Raw genomic sequence first — 17,624 nt, 5'->3', positions numbered from 1 at the left:
TGTCCTTGGAGCATCACCCTTTGACCAGGAAGGTCTCACAACCTCATCCATCCCCTTGCAACCTCCTATCTGGGCAGGCCTCTCACATTGCAATTCTCCTCTTGCTCTTTGGTCTTTCATCTTCCTGACATCCTGCTGGGGAGTTATGGCTCTCCTCTCATCACAGTAGCTTATTTAATCACATGCTCTTGTCATACAATCTGTGCAGCATTTTGTTCACCAGGAGAGGTGAGCTCATCTTGGCATGTTCTTTAAGACATGACACAGAGTGTCCCTCTGAGGTCCCCATTGAGTTCAGGGTTGGCTTGGGAGCTGGGCAAGCTCAACATTTTAAGTGAGAGAGAGATTCTGCTGAGTTTAAATCAAGACTATCCACAGGGTCTCTATGAGAAACCAAGAAATTCTATTGTCTAACTTCCGTTTCTATATCTGTGATAGTGCTTGGTCAGTTCATACCTGTCCCCTGCACCACAAGTGCAACTGTGAGGTTTTTTCTGGCTTCCTTTTCTCAAGTTACTTTTCATTCCTCATTTATTTCCCTATTGTTACTTTCCATTTACTTTGGACTGTGGTTTCATTAGTTATAAATGCCAAAAAATTTCAAATCCTTCTGCCCATGCCCTGATCCCATCCATATTTCTAATCATCCTGATGGTTGTTAACTGCTTGGGTTTGAGTTTTTGTCATTTCAGGGAGGTGTCTGCAGGTCCTACCTGTACTTTTGGTACCATATTCTTTAGATTATTCAAATCATTGAACAATCAGATCCATCCTCTATTGCCTGACAGATTTCCTGTGCTCCTATATATGTCCTAAGTTATTAATTGCAAGTAACATCCTGATCTGAATTGATTCCATAGGTAAGTGATGAGGAGATAAAGGTGATTTTTCTTTCAATTCACTAATCTTGTAGATTGTGTCCAGTAAAGGCATCAGACTGTCCAGGTGAGAACAGAAGGGGTTCCCACTGCAGTACAAGAAATAAATAACAATTAAAAGGACCTAGTTAGCTGTATTAATTTTAAATCCTTTTCCTGGAAAGTCCTGGGAAGTTGTAACTGATAACCTCCCTCCTGGCTGCAGGAGCATGAGCATCCGGAGCATCCTGCAAGACCTCTGCCCATCATCTGTCCTGGTGCTCTGCCACCATGTGTGTTCCTACTCTCCCGGTTCCTGCTCTTGCTGAGAAAAAACGATTATGCTCAGAAATGTGTAAGAGGCCTGAAAATGAAGTCTGATTTCTTCTAGTGTTCTGAATTCTGGAAGTTGTGTCATCTAGGAAGCTGCTTAACATTGCTTTCCTACAGAGCCATGAGGATGACTGTGGGACTTGAGCATCTCCCCTACTAAGAGAGGCTGAGAAACTTGGGGCGGTTTAGTCTGGAGAAGACTGAGAGGAGATCTTACCCATGTGTACAAATACCTGAGGGGTGGGTGTCAAGTGGATGGGACCAATCTCTTTTTAGTAGCAGCAGTAAGTCAAGGAGTAATGGCTACAAACTGCAACAGAGCAAGTTTCACCTCAACATAAGAAATTTCTTTACAGCGAGGGTGACAGAGCACTGGAAGAGGCTGCCCAGGGAGTCTCCTTCTCTGGAGATTTTCAAAGCCCACCTGGATGCATTCCTGTGTGGACTACTCTAGGGGATCCTGCCTTGGCAAGGGGGGTTTGGACTCGAGTGATCTCTGGAGATCCCTTCCAACCTCTAAGGTTCTGTGATTCTGTGAAAGCACAGGACAGGAACCCAGACCCTCAATTCACAGCAGCAACTGTGTGAGTGTGGGAACTGCTGGGACTTTGGGATCTGGGTGTGCTGAAGATGGACACTGAACAAAGGAGCTCAGTGCTGCAGGTTTTGCTTTAATCTTAGGTTATCTCTGGGCTGCTTATTGCAGAAGTGAAGACACTGCTTCAGCTCTCGGAGGAAGGCTGGTGTGTAGAGGTTAGAGGAGCTGGAAAAACCGGTGCAGACCTAGTTCCCTGTGTGACACCAGCTTACTGTCACTCAGGCCACTGAATCCACCCCAGATACCCACACGCCTCACTGCAAGTGAAAAGATGATTACAACTTTACCTAATTCCCCATCTTTGTGACTGACCTAGGTCGTTTCAGTCTTAACACAGAAGCTTCCCCCTCCCTCCCCCATTTCTTCGTGGTGTTAACAAACGCTTTTTGTGCCTCTTATCTTTTCCCCGCCAGCCTTAACTCACTGGCGGTTTTTTTGTGGCCAGCTCCACCCTTTTCCACTTAGGGCACCAGTTGTTTGTATCTAAACCCTAGTCTCGAAGCAGCCTGCTAGGAAGCTGTATCTGCTGCCTCGCTGAAGGTCTTCCTCCCCGCAGGAGTACAGCGCAGTTAACGTCTCTTCTCTCCCAAGAACCAAAATACCAGTTAAGTGTTGAACCTTTTTCTTCAGTGCTGCTAATCTGGTTTAGAAACTCCCTGTGGGCACATCTCTGTGTAAAATGAGTTGAATTAGACCCCTCACAAATGGGGAGGGGGAAAAAAGGATTAAAATATATATAGACTGATCAAAACTGGGCAAATGTGGAAATGGGTGAAGGTGCTTGCAGCGGTGTTCTGCAGCTCTGAGACTGGCAGCAGTGCTGTTATGAAAGAGAGGGACCTGACATACTTGTTCTAACTACTTTCCTGTAGACTGACCTATCGAGCTGTTTGGACTGTAATGAGAGCACATGCTTTCTCCTCCTAAAGGTTTGCAGTGGTGTGCAGTATTTGTATCATAGAATCAGCCAGGTTGGAAGAGACCTCCAAGATCATCCAGTCCAACCTAGCACCCAGCCCTATCCAGTCAACTAGATGACCTGTAGATGACCTGTGGAACATCATTTTCCCCATTTACAAGGGTGGGGAAAACTTTACTATTTTATTTCTACTCCTTTTGAGTGAATAGTGACTCCATGGAGAAATCAATGATCAACAAGCAATGCAAAAAAGATAGTCAAAATACTTAGGAGCCTGCCTACTTCTTAACATCCTCAGAGAGCTGTCCACCAAGATGAGGAGATTAGCACTTAAAATTTTCTAGCACCATACCTGTCTACCAAGATGAAGAGATTTAGCACTTAAAATTTTCCAGCGCCATTATCATTCTGTGCTATATGTATGTATATATGTCAAATGGACTATTCCAGCAAGTTGATTATTCTAGTTTTACTGCTTATTGTCTACTAAAAAATACCAGTTGTCAACTAGTATGTGCAAATGTTGCTTTGGCTTTTAAAAAGCCCAAATCTACCCTGTCAGCTCACACTTGAGCAGTCCCGACATAAAATGGAAGCAAATGAATCAGAACTGAGGCTTGTAACTTCACTCCTGACTTTCAGAGAGCCATTGCAGGTCTACATTGAAAGCTTTGGGGTTTTTTGTTGGTTAGTTGGTTGTTTTTTGCATCTAAACTGCTTGATTTTTATAATGTGTACTTGGAAGATGGTTGCAACTATTTCTGAAGAAGTAATTTTATTATATTAGAAAGTTCTAGACCTAATTGTGTAGTTAATTTCTCCAGAAGAGCTGCATCTGTTCTGCAGGCTGCAGTAGCATGCAAGGCAGGCTAGGCTGGAAATGCTAGCTGGACTTTTAGAAGGACAAAGTTTCAGAACAGTGGGGTTTTAGAACAGTTTTAGGAACAATTAGAGCTGCTCTATAGATATTTACTGGTCAGTTGTGAAGAAATTCAGGTTCCAGTGCAAGGTAGCGAAGTGGCATTCAGAATGGGGGTGACATGAAAGCAAAGCAGCTGGGCACTGCCAGGTCAGAGCAGTCAGGTCAGCAGCTGACAGGCTTGGCTATACAGGGGTTGCTTTGATTCATGGCACAAGTGCAAAACAGCATTTCCTTCCAATGTAACTTAGTGTAGCTCAGGTCTCTGCAGTTTTGAGGAGAGCAACCTCAGCTGGTAGTAGTGGAAGAGAAGTTTGCAGCCTGCCGCCTGCTGAGGTCAGGCTCACTTAGGTGGCTGGCTGCTGCCAGCTGAATGAAAGCTCTACTCATTTTCATAGTGGTGCAGCCCATTGCTTGATCTCCTTTCCAGTAGCTGTCATGGGCCCAGTTTTCGTATCACAACCTGTTGTCTGTGCAAACTTAGAGCAGGATGCTTAAAGTGCTGTTCTAGCACAAAGGAAGGGGGACACTGATTCTTGGCTGGGCAGGTGAGCTCACTGAAGGCAGAAGGATGCTTGTGCAAAGAGGAAGCAATTCTCACCTGTGTTGGGTAGATTATGTAAGTGACAGCCTTGCTGTGTAGCATCAGTGCAGGCACAGGCTGAGTCCAGAAGCAGTCCAGGCTGGCTGTGTTGATGGGTAGCAAGGGCAGCCACAAGATGCTGTGCTTCTCACTTTAGGAATTAGTACCCTGATGTAAACATTTGCTGGTCTTGTTGTATCACCTCATGTCTAAAGTCTTAGTGTTTTAAAACAAACAATCACCCTCACACACACATGCACCCAAACAACTATTTAAACCCCAAAGATGAAACTTTCCCCATACTGAGCAATGCTGAGCAGACAGCTGAATAACATCATTTTTCATTCATCTGACAGTACAACTTCTCTTCTGTCAGCATTTTCTTGTCAAATACTCCATCTGAGGATGCTGTGACCTTTCCACTTGAAGAATGTCTGCTTTGTGCCAGAGCAGAGTGTTTGTCTTTTTTTTTTTTTTAAACATCTTTCTTAAGAGTTGGTCTCTTCTCTCAAGCACCCAGTGACAGAATGAGAGGGCACAGTCTTATGCTGCACCAGGGCAGGTTTAGGCTGGATGTTGGGAAGAAGTTCTTTACAGAAAGAGTGGTTGGCATTGGAATGGGCTGCCTGGGGAGGTGGTGGAGTCACCGTCCCTGGAAGTGTTTAAAAGGAGACTGGATGAGGCACTTAGTGCCATGGTTTAGTTAATTAGAAGGTGTTAGGTGATAGGTTGGACTCAATGATATCGAAGGTCTTTTCCAACCTGGTTAATTCTGTGATCCACTTACTCATGGGCAGTTGCCTTGCAGTGGCACACACACACATATATATATAGTAGTCATTGTGGTCTCATGATTTAAAGCAAAACCAAACTGCTTAGTCTTCAGGCTGCAGTTAAGCTTTCAAAAGCTGTTGCTGAATGAGTCAGTTCCCAAAATCAGAGCCCTGTGTGGTAGTGTAGTACAGTACAGTGAAACTCTAATAAATATAATTCACTTAATGAGCTAGTATTTAAGGTAAATTTTTGTACACAGAATTACAGAATTAATCAGGATGGAAAAGATCTTTGAGATCATCAGGCCCAAACTATCACCCAACACCATCTAATCAACTAAACCATGGCACCAAATACCACATCCAGTCTCTTTTAAAACACTTCCAGGCATGGTGACTCCCTCACCTCCCCAGGCAGCCCATTCCGATGCCAACCACTCTTTCTGTGAAGAATTTCTTCCTAACATCCAGTCTAAACTAGCCTTGGTGCAGCTTGAGACTGTGTCCCCTTGTTCTGTCACTGGTTGCCTGGGAGAAGAGACCAACTCCCACCTGGCTGCAACCTCATTTCAGGTAGTTGTAGAGAGCAATAAAGTTCCCCCTGAGCCTTCTCTTCTCCAGGCCGAACACACCCAGCTCGCTCAGCCTCTCCTCATGAGGCTGTGCTCCAGCCCCCTCACCAGCCTTGTTGCCCTTCTCTGGACATCTTCAAGCACCTCAGCATCTTTCTTAAATTGAAGGTCCAGAAAGTGATGTTTTTCATATGAGCTCATCAGGAATTACCAGAAATGAAGGAAGGTTGTGTCAGCATATGTGGGATGGCTGTCTGTGGACATACAGATCTATGTTTTAAGTGTCTGTAGCAGTGAGCAAAAGATATTGAAATATTCATAACCATGCATGGAGGAGCATGCATGAGTCATGTGCATGACATGCTGAAGGCTGCAGCCTGCTAGAAAGCATTGTTGTGCACTGGCATGTGGACAAGTTGCATTTTTTATGCCATTCTTCTATATCCTTAACTCTGGTTTGCAGCTCATCTCAAATCTCCATATTTGCTGCTTGCCCTGGCTCTTACCTGTCTACTCTTATTTTTGAAATGGTTTTTAAGGGAAGCTACTTGTTTGGTTTAACACCGTTGTTGCTCCAACCCTAAATCCTCATTTGTAGTAGCCTCAGCAAGCGTATAAATTAGTACAGTTAGCATCAGAGAGCAAAACTAAGCTCGGAAGAACGAAAACAGCGTGCACGGAAAGCAGAATTAAACATACAATCAGAAATAAACAAGAGCCTGGGAAAAAAGGCCCAAAATACAATATAGTACCTTCTCTCTGCTCTAAAAGTAACATTACTCCTACAGGTTATAAAACCAAGTCTGAATGGGACTAATAAGAGCTTAGTGTGAATGTTTCTGCAGATCCTTTGTATTGTCCTTGTTGAGCTGAAGTGTGTGATTTAATGTAATGCAGATAACTGTTTTGCTCCATCTCCTCCCAAGCAAATGCTTTCATGAATTCCATGAATTCTGTCTTCCATATGGCCCCCAGGAGACTACAAACGTGCAGTTTCCTTACATGCATACTGTAAACAACAGTGAAAGAGCATTTCAGCCTCGCAGAGTGTGAAACAGCAGAGCTTTCCTGCAGGGGCCTCTTTCAGGAATATTTGTAAAGTAATTTAATATCTTGGAATGACAGAACTTGAGAATAAAAGTTGGTGAAGCTGTTGGTGAAATATATTAACCAGTCGTCATCTCTCTCCATTCTTAATGGATCACAGTAACAGAGGGATAAAGAGCCATAAGACTACAGCCTCATGGTGAACCATTAGCAGAAGAGGGAGCTGAGCCTGTGATAAGTGATGCTAGGGTCTGGTTTATGAACTTGGGTTTGGGGGATTCTTTTTAATGGAGAAGCCTTTTGTAAGGTGAAGGAGATAATGGGCAATGGGCCAAGGAAGTAACTCTGAGGTTATTTTACATTTTTGGGACTTTCAAGCAGGTTAGTAGAAAGCCAAGGTAGGACCCTGAGTCTTTTTTTCTATGGATGTGAAGAACAAGACCTTTGGATGTTAGGAACAAGTTCTTTACCATGAGGGTACTGGAACACCAGAACAGGTTGTCCAGGGAGATGGTTTGGGCCCCATCCCTGGAGATAGGATTCAAGATGAGGCTCAACAGGGCTCTGGGCAACCTAATCTAGTTGAGGATGTCCTTGCTGACTGCAGAGGGGGTTGGACTAGGTGATCCTTGAAGGTCCCTTCCAAGAACCCAGACCATTGTGTGATTTTGTGTGATTCTATGCATTGTGAGCTGTTCAACTACCGAAATGCTTTCTTCTAGTTATATGAAAAGCCTCTGTCTTCTACAGGGGATTGTCTAAATCAAGAGCATCCAAGCTTCATTCATAACCCCTTTGGTTGTAGTGAAAGATGCTGAGATTCAGGTAGTAACCAACCTCCAGGGTTTATAATGCTCAGTCACCTGTTTCCTGCTTTTTTTTTTTCAGATTGTGATTTTCTGTGTATCCCCCTTGTTAGCCTGAGGTACAGCAGCACATTGAACACTCAATCCTACACTTCAGTTTTCACTGAGGGTTGCACTTTGAGTATGTGAGAAGCTGCTCGCTGTCTGGCACTCTGCAAATAGGGCTCTGGGCCTCAGCATGAATGTCCCAGATTGGTGGAAGCATCTAACCTCAGCCTCCTCAGAACTACTCTGTGGAGATGATAACAGAGCCCTGCTGCACCTTAAAGGTGTGTCTTGGGGATTAGTAAATTAGTGCTTGTGGAGCGTTTGGATTTACAGTAATTATCTGCTCAGGGAGCGTCCTGTCAGATAAATAACCATTGTCGTGCCACATAGTATGAGTAGCATGCAACAAAATAAGGCCCAAGCTGAGTCATGAGGAAAAGAAGAAAAAACACTGAATTTCTTCTCTACTGAGAGTTAGCCACTGTGTGCCAAATGAGGCATGGGGACAAAATGACTGTGGTGTGCTTAAAGATTATTATCCGTGTGTAAGAGGGGAGTCTTCTGCATGTCTGACTTCCAGCAGTCTGGGCTTGCTGCCAAATTCGGGTTCCAGACTGGGGATAGCACCCATTGTTTTGTCAGTAAGCATGGCACCCACATTGTTGTTGGAACCCGTGAAGTCATGATGATGGCCATGCTCAGAGCTGAATCTGATTGAAAGGTGTCATCTGCTGAGAGACAAGGGCTGAAAGCCAGGCTGTGTTTCTAACCACTTGCTGTTTTCCACCAATCCTCGATTGCCTGTCTGCCAGTTGTGTCCCCATAAACGACATCACATCAGTTTCCTTTGTGGGTTCTCAATGCTGATGCACCTCCCATACCTCTGCTTCTTTTCTCCCCTTCCCAGAGAGGTTTCTTTCCTCATCCTTCTCTCAGTTCCATGTTTCTTCTCTGCTTTCCACCATATGCACCTTTCTCCTTCTGAATAGATCTTACCTACAGCAGGCACTAAAGAGAAAAATCTATGCATCTGCAGCTAGCAAGAGGTTGTTCAGCTGTTTGGGGGATGCAGCATGCATAGTCTGGTCTACACTGAGAGATGAAAGTAAAAGGTTGCTACATAGTCAGTCCATATGCAAATCTGCCAAGTCTAAGGTGCACACAGTCCTGATGAAATTACTCTAAGGAAGATTATGAGTGTCTGAAAACTTGGAAATTAAAGTGTAGTTATGGATGCTCAGCTGTCCAGCCTAGAGGCAATAACAAGCAGAGTCTTGAGAATGCTTTCTGGGTGTCTAGGAGCACTCTGTTGTAGACAAAACTCATTATCAAACAGGCTATGTCATGAGAGTGATGGATTTGACCTCAAAATGGGGTATTTTGGAGGGCTGGATTAAAATTCAGGGAAGAAATTCCTTTTGCCATACAGAACTTGTTTTTTTTTTTTTAATTGAGAGCAAGTCCTCTGCTAAGGAAGGCAAAGTGAAAGGAGCAATTACACAGAGGGAATAGCCTGGAGTTATAATAGGAGCCAGCTGCGTGGTAAAGACACCAAATGTCTTTCTGGAATGAAGCAGCAAGAACGCTCACAGTATACCTCAGCTCATGTTGTGCAGCTTTGCTGGTTCAGGCAAAAGCTGGAAGATGCTGCCAAGAGCTAATGAGAGGGTTAGAAAATGTAACCTATAAGGAAAGATTTCAAAGGAAGAGAGTTTGCTTAATCTAGAACTGTGAGTACTGAAGTAGTCCTAGGACAGGCATTTGTTGTGGATAGTGGTTAATCTAGGAGCAGGCTGTGCCCACAGTGCCTACTATATTAAATCTGATGCTGTGAAAACCTTTTTAATTATCCATTCTGCAAGCATTTATCTCCTGGGGTTATGGACTCTTTATACAGGAGAAGGGGTACGGGTTTTTTATCTGGGGAGAAGGAAATAAATGGAAAGGAGATGATACCACAGTATTCCTTCTAGTTTTTGCCGGTCAGTGATACTCCTTGAGCATGGATGTGCTCCAGTTTTCCAGTTGTTTATAACTTCGTCACATTGGGGTGGATTTCCAGAGGAATTACAGAATTTTAAAGCATTCAGCACTAAAAACAACATATCCTGATTGAATTTCAAGTAGCTCTTCCAAAGATACGGACAACTCTTTAATTACTGGTAAAAAGTTGGGGAGTGAGGTTCTGTTATCATTTACAAAAAAAAACCCATTTTATATTTTCTTGTTCTGAGAAATAGTTAACCTGCTGTGACCAAACTCCTTCCTTCCACCTCCCAAATCTCCAGTACTTAGCATATATAACTTAGATAAAAGGTTACAGCTTGGCAGAGTTATACGCAGCTAAAAACAAGGTCCGAGGGGAAGTTTCACATAACATTAGTAACAGGCAAAGCTACCAGCCCCACCTATAATAATCTTATTTCTGTCAAAGCCAGGTTTCCTTGATGATTTTCAAATGTTTCTACAGGCCTTTAGAGAAGATCTGGAATGCCTTATTCAAGAACAGATGAAGAAGGGCAATAACCCCACTGGACTGCTTGCATTACAGCAAATTGCTGACTACATTACAGCAAGCTCATTTTCAGGTTTTTCCTCATCCTCACTCAGTAAGTGAATTATAATTGCACTTTTTAGCTTTCTTCTTGTTTTTTTCCCCAATCAGCACCAGGGCTTATCACTGCTGGGATCTCCTTCTTCAGGATTTGTGCCACAGTTTGTTCTCTCAGAGCTTGCCTCAGCTGTGAAGTGATACAGACCTTAACTTTCCTTTTTACACTTTCTTTCTTTCAAAGTCTCTGCTTTGTTTAATATCAAAAATGTTTGGAGTCCTTATACTCAGTTATTCTAAAATTTACTAACAAAAGTTGCACTGAGATGAGGAACAAAATGCTGTGCCCTGCTACTACTGGCACTCTAGCAAGAGCATAAACTGAAACATGAAATACATAACCCTCTAAATTCTTTCTCTACTGTAGCATGTAAATTGCTATAAAACCAAACCAAAAAGCAAACAAACAAACCAAAAACACCTCAAAAAAACTCAAAACCAAAACCAGGGAGGAGAATAGCCTGGAAAATTGAATCATTATTCAAACAGCTCCCACATTTAAAAACAACTTGTAGTAGGCACTCCAGTTATAATGATGCCACTAGGATCTTTCAGTTAACACCCAAGTTCTTCCTTCTAACTCATGAAGCACTGAAACACTGAAGTCAATTTCAGTTCTGTGGGTAGGACATCATATGAGAGCTTACAGGGCTGAAGTACACTGGCAGCTGCCAGCATCTTTTGGGAACTGGTCCCAGAATAGTTTTTCAGATTTCATTTAACAAAACAAGTGGAAGAAAACAACAGAAAGCCCCCAAAAGTCTCATCTCTACATCTCTGGTTAGTGAGACTGTGAGTCCAATGCATTTGTCTAGGGATGAGGACAGGGTGGCTGATCTCAGAGTGCGTATTCTTTTTATTGAAAACCACAATGACTTCTGGTCATAACTCTCCCTGTATGCAGAGGCTGCAGCTCTCAAAAAGGGTAACATGTGTTTGTGAAGAGGAGAAGGGTATGTTTATACAGACACATGGATCTTTGTGATTTCTGTGTGAAGATGTGATCCCTTCTGTTTAAAAGTTTGAGAACTCTTACACCAATGTCAGTTTCTCCATTTGGACTAAATCAAAGTGCTAAGACTGAGACATCTCTTTACATTATTTATACTGGTGTCAGAAGTTCAGCGTGGATGTGTTCTCCTGTACTTTTCCAAGTAACATGTAAAAATATTTCATTAGTGGCAAACACCTTTAAGCACAGTTCCAGTCCTATAGAGACACTTGAATCATTAGTGAGCTCAAAACCCAACTGGTACTTCAAGGGAAACCTTTATTTCACCTGTCTTGTGTTTGAAAAAGAGCTGAAGACTTAAATTTAGGGATTTGTTTCCTATTGTTTAAAGTAAGAGAAGTTTTACATAAAGACCTTAAAAATCCCAGCAGTGCAGTTGCAGTCTAATGATAGCTGCTACTGATGTACTGTTAAATATGCTGCTTCTGGAAGATCATGGCACAGCTAGAAGTTATTTAATTGACTGACTGGCCTTCATCTTTTTCATCTGTTTTGCAGGCCATGGAATGATTACACCAATCAATGACCTACCTGGGATAGATACCTCCTCCTTTGTTAAAGGAGAAAAGCTTACTCGTTGCAAGTTAGCCAGTTTATACAGATTGGCTGACTTGTTTGGATGGGCACACTTGCCAAATGCCTATATCACAGTAAGTATTTTAGACAGTAAAAAGATGTATTTGCAGTCTTACCTATTCATTAAAAGTAATTTTCCATCTTAGTAGTAGAAATATAAACATACATTGTTAATCCATTTTTTTTTGTCCTTTGCAGGTGAGAGTAAGCAAAGAACATGACCATATTTTAATCATACCAAGAGGTCTGTCCTTCTCAGAAGCTTCAGCTTCTAATTTGGTATGTAATTCAACTGCTGTATAAACTGGCAAGGCTCAGCCTGTTTTCTGAAAGACTTCATGGCTGTTAAAAGGGATTTCTAAACTGTATAGGACAAGGGAGGTTATTCTTCCCCTGTACTCAGCACTGGTCAGACCACACCTTGAGTACTATGTCCAGTTCTGGGCCCCTCAATTCAAGAGAGATGTTGAGGTGCTGGAATGTGTCCAGAGAAGGGCAGCAAGGCTGGTGAAAGGCCTGGAACACAAACCCTATGAGGAGAGGCTGAGGGAGCTGGGGTTGTTTAGCCTGGAGAAGAGGAGGCTCAGGGCAGACCTCATTGCTGTCTACAAATACCTGGAGTTTGTAGCCAGGTGGGGGTTGGTCTCTTCTCCCAGGCAACCAGCAATAGCACAAGGGGACACAGTCTCAAGTTGTGCCGGGGGAAGTATAGGCTGGATGTTAGGAGGAAGTTGTTGCCAGAGAGAGTGATTGGCATTGGAATGGGCTGCCCAGGGAGGTGGTTCAAGAAAAGCCTGGATGAGGCACTTGGTGCCATGGTCTAGTTGACAGGATAGGGCTGGGTGCTAGGTTGGACTGGATGATCTTGGAAGTCTCTTCCAACCTGGTTGATTCTATGATTCTATAATCACAGAATCATCTGGAGTTTGGGGGTTTGAGTTTTTTTGGTTGGGGCTTTTTCCCCCAGTCTTTACCTACTAAATAAAAAGCTGATGAACTGTTTGGAATCCACATCCTTTGTCCCTAGCTTTTCTTTTGGAGTATAGCTTTGCTTTCTGTTCCTTTGTGTTCAGCATCAGCGTGGAGCAGGCAAAGTTTTGTTTTCTCTCTGATGAAGCTTACCAGATAGCCTCAGTGTAACAGCAACCTTCTATAATCTGACAATATGGTCATGCATATGAAATTACTTTGTAGGAGTAGTGTTAGTAGACTCAGCTCTTCTCTTTAGATGTGGGGAAATAAAGTTGTGTAATCTTCCTCAGGCACAACAAAGGAGCTGAGTGAAGTTACAGATTGGCATTTATGCAGTGGTAGCTGCAAGTCACATGTCTTTTGGTGCACAACCTGCCATATGTTCTTCATGTTAGTATCTGCCTGTAAAGAAACTACCTCCAGATGAAAAGGGTAGCAAACTGAGGCTGGTAGCATGACACCATCAAAAACAGAATCAAAATACAAACGTGAGACCAAGACCTGGTGTGACCCTGCTATTGTATTTTGTTGATTGTGGAATTATTATTTTAATGTTTCCATTAAACTGAATATTCCCTGCACATTTAATTCTTTTAATGGAAGTTTCTCAGAGGCTGAATTTTCTTCAGAGAGGAATATATGCTGGGTGATAGGTTGGACTGGATGATCTTGGAGGTCTCTTCCAACGTGGTTGATTCTATGATTCTATGATATGTTTTATCAGGTCTCATCTTTCTTTCTTCCATGGCTGGACTTCCAGCAGCTGGCCTGATCTTAGATAGCTGGATGGTTTATTGACACACATATTCATGACTACTCTCTTTTTTTCTGGTGCTCTGAGCCCTAAATATATGTGTGTGTGTGTGTGAGAGAGAGAGATTGGTACTAAGTAAGAAAGTAAGGGTACTTATAGATAATGGCAGTTGTTGCAAAGTTTTTGAGTGTTATTCCTGTGTTTGGCTTTTCCAGGTTAAAGTAAACATCCTAGGAGATGTAGTTGACCAGGGAAGTACAACTCTAAGTATTGACAATGCAGGATTCAGTCCACATGTGGCCATCTACTCCACACGCCCTGATGTCAAATGTGTAATACACATACATACCCCTGCCACAGCAGCTGTAAGTATTCCTTCTAGTGGAAAGAGTAAAAGGAAGCAACTTTAGTTTATCTTATTATGAAATTAAAGCACATTTTTTATTCTGGATCACTGCTCAGAGCAGTTCTGGTTGTGGTTGTAGCATTGGTTCTACACTGGTGAAGAGAGATGTGAGGTTATTGAACAAGCAGGGAGAGAGGTCTGGGCCACCACAGTGAAATGGATAGGAATAAACTGATGCTCAGATACAGTTATACTTGGGTTGAGGAGGCCGTAAAGTGTATAGCTAACACAGGCTTTATTTATAGCATCTTAGTCCATACAGCATGCTGTAATCATCCTAATTTGCATTATGCAGCTCCATTTTTAGGTGGCTTAATTAGTAATTATGTTCTGCTTGGATTTACCTTACTGTAAAAAAGTCACAGTTAACATAAGCTAAAAAACATTTTGTAAGAATTGTTTTGAGATAAGTTTTGTGGTATTTTATATAGATATGATAAATAAATGTATGTTTGAATGCATATATAAGCACTCCTTGACTATGGATCAAAAAAACAAAGCTATGGATAGAACTTCTTTTGTATTAGGGTTTTTTTTTGAGTTGTAAATGTGGGAAAGAGTAAGAAGCTGTTAAGCAGGCTTATGCTGAGAATTAAACATCAATAAAAGCCACCAAAAAAATAACTTAGTTGGGATAATTGATCTTTTCCTATAATTATCTGTCCCTAAGTTGGATAGCAACAGCTCTGTCACCCTATTACAAATTAGATTAAGGCACAGGGGAAGTATTGATTGTTTCTAAGCTTTCACTGTGAAGAGTTTCTGTCTTCTAGTGAAGAAACAAAGTACATCCTGCTGAGGCTGAGATGTGGGCCTTAAGAGTTTCATTTTTTCCCTAATTATTAGTGCTTCATCTTCTTCAAATAGGTTTCATCTATGAAATGTGGCATCCTTCCCATATCACAAGAGGCTCTGATTCTGGGAGACGTTGCTTATTACGACTACCAGGGCTCTCTTGATGAACAGGAAGAGAGAATTCAGCTTCAGAAGGTTCTTGGACCCAGTTGCAAGGTATTTAACCTCATTCAAGTTCTTCATAAAGGATTTTCATATACTGTGCCAGTTTCTACCATTTAACAGTAGTGTCTTCATTTGCTAGATATTAGTTTTGAGAAACCATGGTGTCGTAGCTCTAGGAGAGACACTGGAAGAAGCATTCCACTATATTTTCAATGTGCAGCTGGCTTGTGAGACACAGGTAAGAGAGAATTTATCTGTGTTTAATTTCAAGCACTTCTGCTGCTTTGTTCTAGGTTACATCCCAGATAGGAAGATCTCTAATCACAAAATACTGGGGTGTTGTGGAATCCTGCAATCATGTGCCAGGCCAAAGTCAGAGAAATTGGAATAACCAGAGAAACATCGAAGGAACAGCACAAATACTCTGTCACTCGTCTTTGAAATGAGTGTTGGTGATGTTCCACTCTGAGGGGTACAGGTTTTATTCCATGCTGTGGAGTGTGAGCTTCACACAGAGAGCCTGTAAGAGAATAGATTTGGTGGGACTTATCGCGTATGGAAGTGTGACTTTAGATCTGCCAACAGCTTGTTTTTATCAAAGCCAAAAGTTGTGGCTTCTCCCTGTGGTCACAAAGATTTGTAAAACCAAATAAACAGAAGGTCTTTGGAGCAATGGCAGAGGGTAGCATATTTAAAGATGATTGGAGTCCCAAAATCAGTTGGTTTTGCTTTATCTAACTTCAGGTACCTGGTGAGATTATTGATAATCCCTAGATACCAGAGAGAGACCTCTGAATGTCCCCAGCTTCCATAACTCTTAAATCTGTCCCTAGGTACTTCATTTTGCTCCTATGAATCCTGTCCCCCCTAAATAGGCATTAGGAGGTGCAAATGGCAGCCTTCCAATCCTTTCCTTGCTTCCTTTGCCCAGCCATTCATTTCAAGTTCAATCACTCACTCATCTTGACATGGATATTGCCCCCCCTAAAAAAATAATAGCCTAGTGATGCAAAAAAACCCTTTTCAAGTTACTCTGAAAGCTAGCCTTTGAGTTTACCCCTTTAAAAGTGCAATTATTAGTAGATATTATCATCCTTTTTCATAAGAATCACTATTTTAATACCTTTTTTTTTTGCACAACACAAGACTACCCTGAGAAATAACTGCAGCAGCATATGTTTAGGTTTGTTTCTCCAGAAAATTATAGAGTCCAAAAGGGTTTGGGATTTGGCTTTTTTATTTTGGTTTGGTTTGTTTTTTTTTTCCACAAATGAGATTCCCTTATTGATGTCTCTAGGTTCATGCATTAGCTGGAGCAGGTGGGGTAGACAATCTGCTAGTACTGGATCTGCAGAAGTTCAAGCCTTCCACACATGGTGTGGCAGCCACTGGAGGAGGTGGAGTTAATATGGCTTCACAACACAAGTGGAAAGTTGGGGAGCAAGAATTTGAAGCGCTTATGCGGATGCTGGACAACCTGGTGAGAGCACATTGATGACATTGTCCATACAGACTGGCTTGAGTTGTAGGAAGAGTTTCTGTAAAGCTATTTTTTTCCCCTCTGTTCTCTGAATTTGGAAATGAAGAATGGTATTTTATTGTATATGAAATATCTTCTTCTGCTTAGCTTAGTTTTTGTTATATCAGCGTATCTGACTGTCGTGTTCTGTCTTGGTAAAAAAATTATATTTACAGACTCAGATTGGAAGGGACCTCAAGGATCTGGTCCAACCTTACTAGGTGAAGGTGTAGTTGGAATGAGCTGGCCCAGTGCCCTGTTAAGCTGAGTCTTCAAACTGTACAGTGTAGGGGAATCCACTGCTTCCCCATGGAGATGATTCCAAGACCTGACTGTTCTCATGGGGAAACATTTTCTTTGGAGTCCAGTGAGAGTCTCCCCATCACCCCCTGTCTTTTCCATGGGACTCCTTGTCAAAAGGGAATCTTCATCCTCTGGCTAGCCACCTATTAACAGTACCATGCACAGGGAGAGTTACATCTCACCACCATCCCAGCTCCCAGGAGCTCCAGGATTTGCTATTTATCTCAGTCTTGCAACAAAAATCCAGGAATGTGAATTCTCTCACATCTCAGGCAGAGTGACCAAGCAATTTTCTAACCAATTTGTGGTTTTGCTTGGAACATTAAAGATGACAGATGATGAAGTCTCACCTAAAACAGGATCTGGGGCATGTCAGCACAGACTCTCAGAGCCATAGAATCACAGAATGTTTTAGGTTGGACGTGACTTCAAAGATCACTTAGTTCAAATCCCCTGCCATAGGCAGGGGCAGCTCCCACTAAAACATGTTGCTCAAGGCCTCATCCAACCTGGCCTTGAACACCTCCAGGGAGAGAGTATTCACAGCCTCCCTGGGCAACCTGTGCCTGTGTCTCACCTCCCTCACTGGAAAGAACCCTTTCCTAACATCTAGTTTGAATCTCCCCTCTTCCAGTTTACAGGATCACAGGATGTTAGAGGTTGGAAGGGACCCAAGGAGTTCATCGAGTCCAACCCCCCTGCCAGAGCAGGACAATACTATCTAACACAGATCACAGAGGAACACATCCAGACAGGCCTTGAAAATCTCCAGAGAAGGGGACCCCACAACCTCTCTGGGAACCTGTTTCAGTGCTCTGTGACCCTTACAGTGAAGAAGTTCCCCCTTGTATTGAGGCGGAACCCTTTTTGCTGCAACTTACACCCATTGCTCCTTGTTCTATCCCAGGGAGCAAGTGAGCAGAGCCTGTCCCCCCCTCCTGGCCAGCCCTCAGATACTTATAAACATTTATCAAATCCCCTCTAAGTCTTCTTTTCTCCAGACTAAGCAGCCCCAGGTCCCTCAGACTCTCCTCATAAGACATACCCTCCTATCCC

General features: G+C 42.6%; 1 protein-coding gene across 6 annotated transcripts in view; it reads left to right on the top strand.

The window, feature by feature from the left end:
• ADD3 (adducin 3) overlaps positions 1–17,624 on the top strand; it is a 134,321-nt gene that overhangs the window by 106,153 nt on the left and 10,544 nt on the right. For all 6 annotated transcript variants that reach the window (XM_064144422.1, XM_064144420.1, XM_064144424.1 and 3 more), the window contains 7 exons: positions 9,926–10,064; positions 11,577–11,728; positions 11,853–11,933; positions 13,596–13,745; positions 14,654–14,797; positions 14,886–14,984; positions 16,044–16,226. In XM_064144422.1, the coding sequence (XP_064000492.1) occupies positions 9,926–10,064; positions 11,577–11,728; positions 11,853–11,933; positions 13,596–13,745; positions 14,654–14,797; positions 14,886–14,984; positions 16,044–16,226 (948 nt within the window). The remainder of the gene's footprint in view (positions 1–9,925; positions 10,065–11,576; positions 11,729–11,852; positions 11,934–13,595; positions 13,746–14,653; positions 14,798–14,885; positions 14,985–16,043; positions 16,227–17,624) is intronic.

Source organism: Pogoniulus pusillus, chromosome 6, assembly GCF_015220805.1.
Source record: "Pogoniulus pusillus isolate bPogPus1 chromosome 6, bPogPus1.pri, whole genome shotgun sequence".
In the NCBI taxonomy this organism is placed as follows: Eukaryota; Metazoa; Chordata; class Aves; order Piciformes; family Lybiidae; genus Pogoniulus; species Pogoniulus pusillus.
This window is presented reverse-complemented; position numbering and strand designations above follow the sequence as displayed.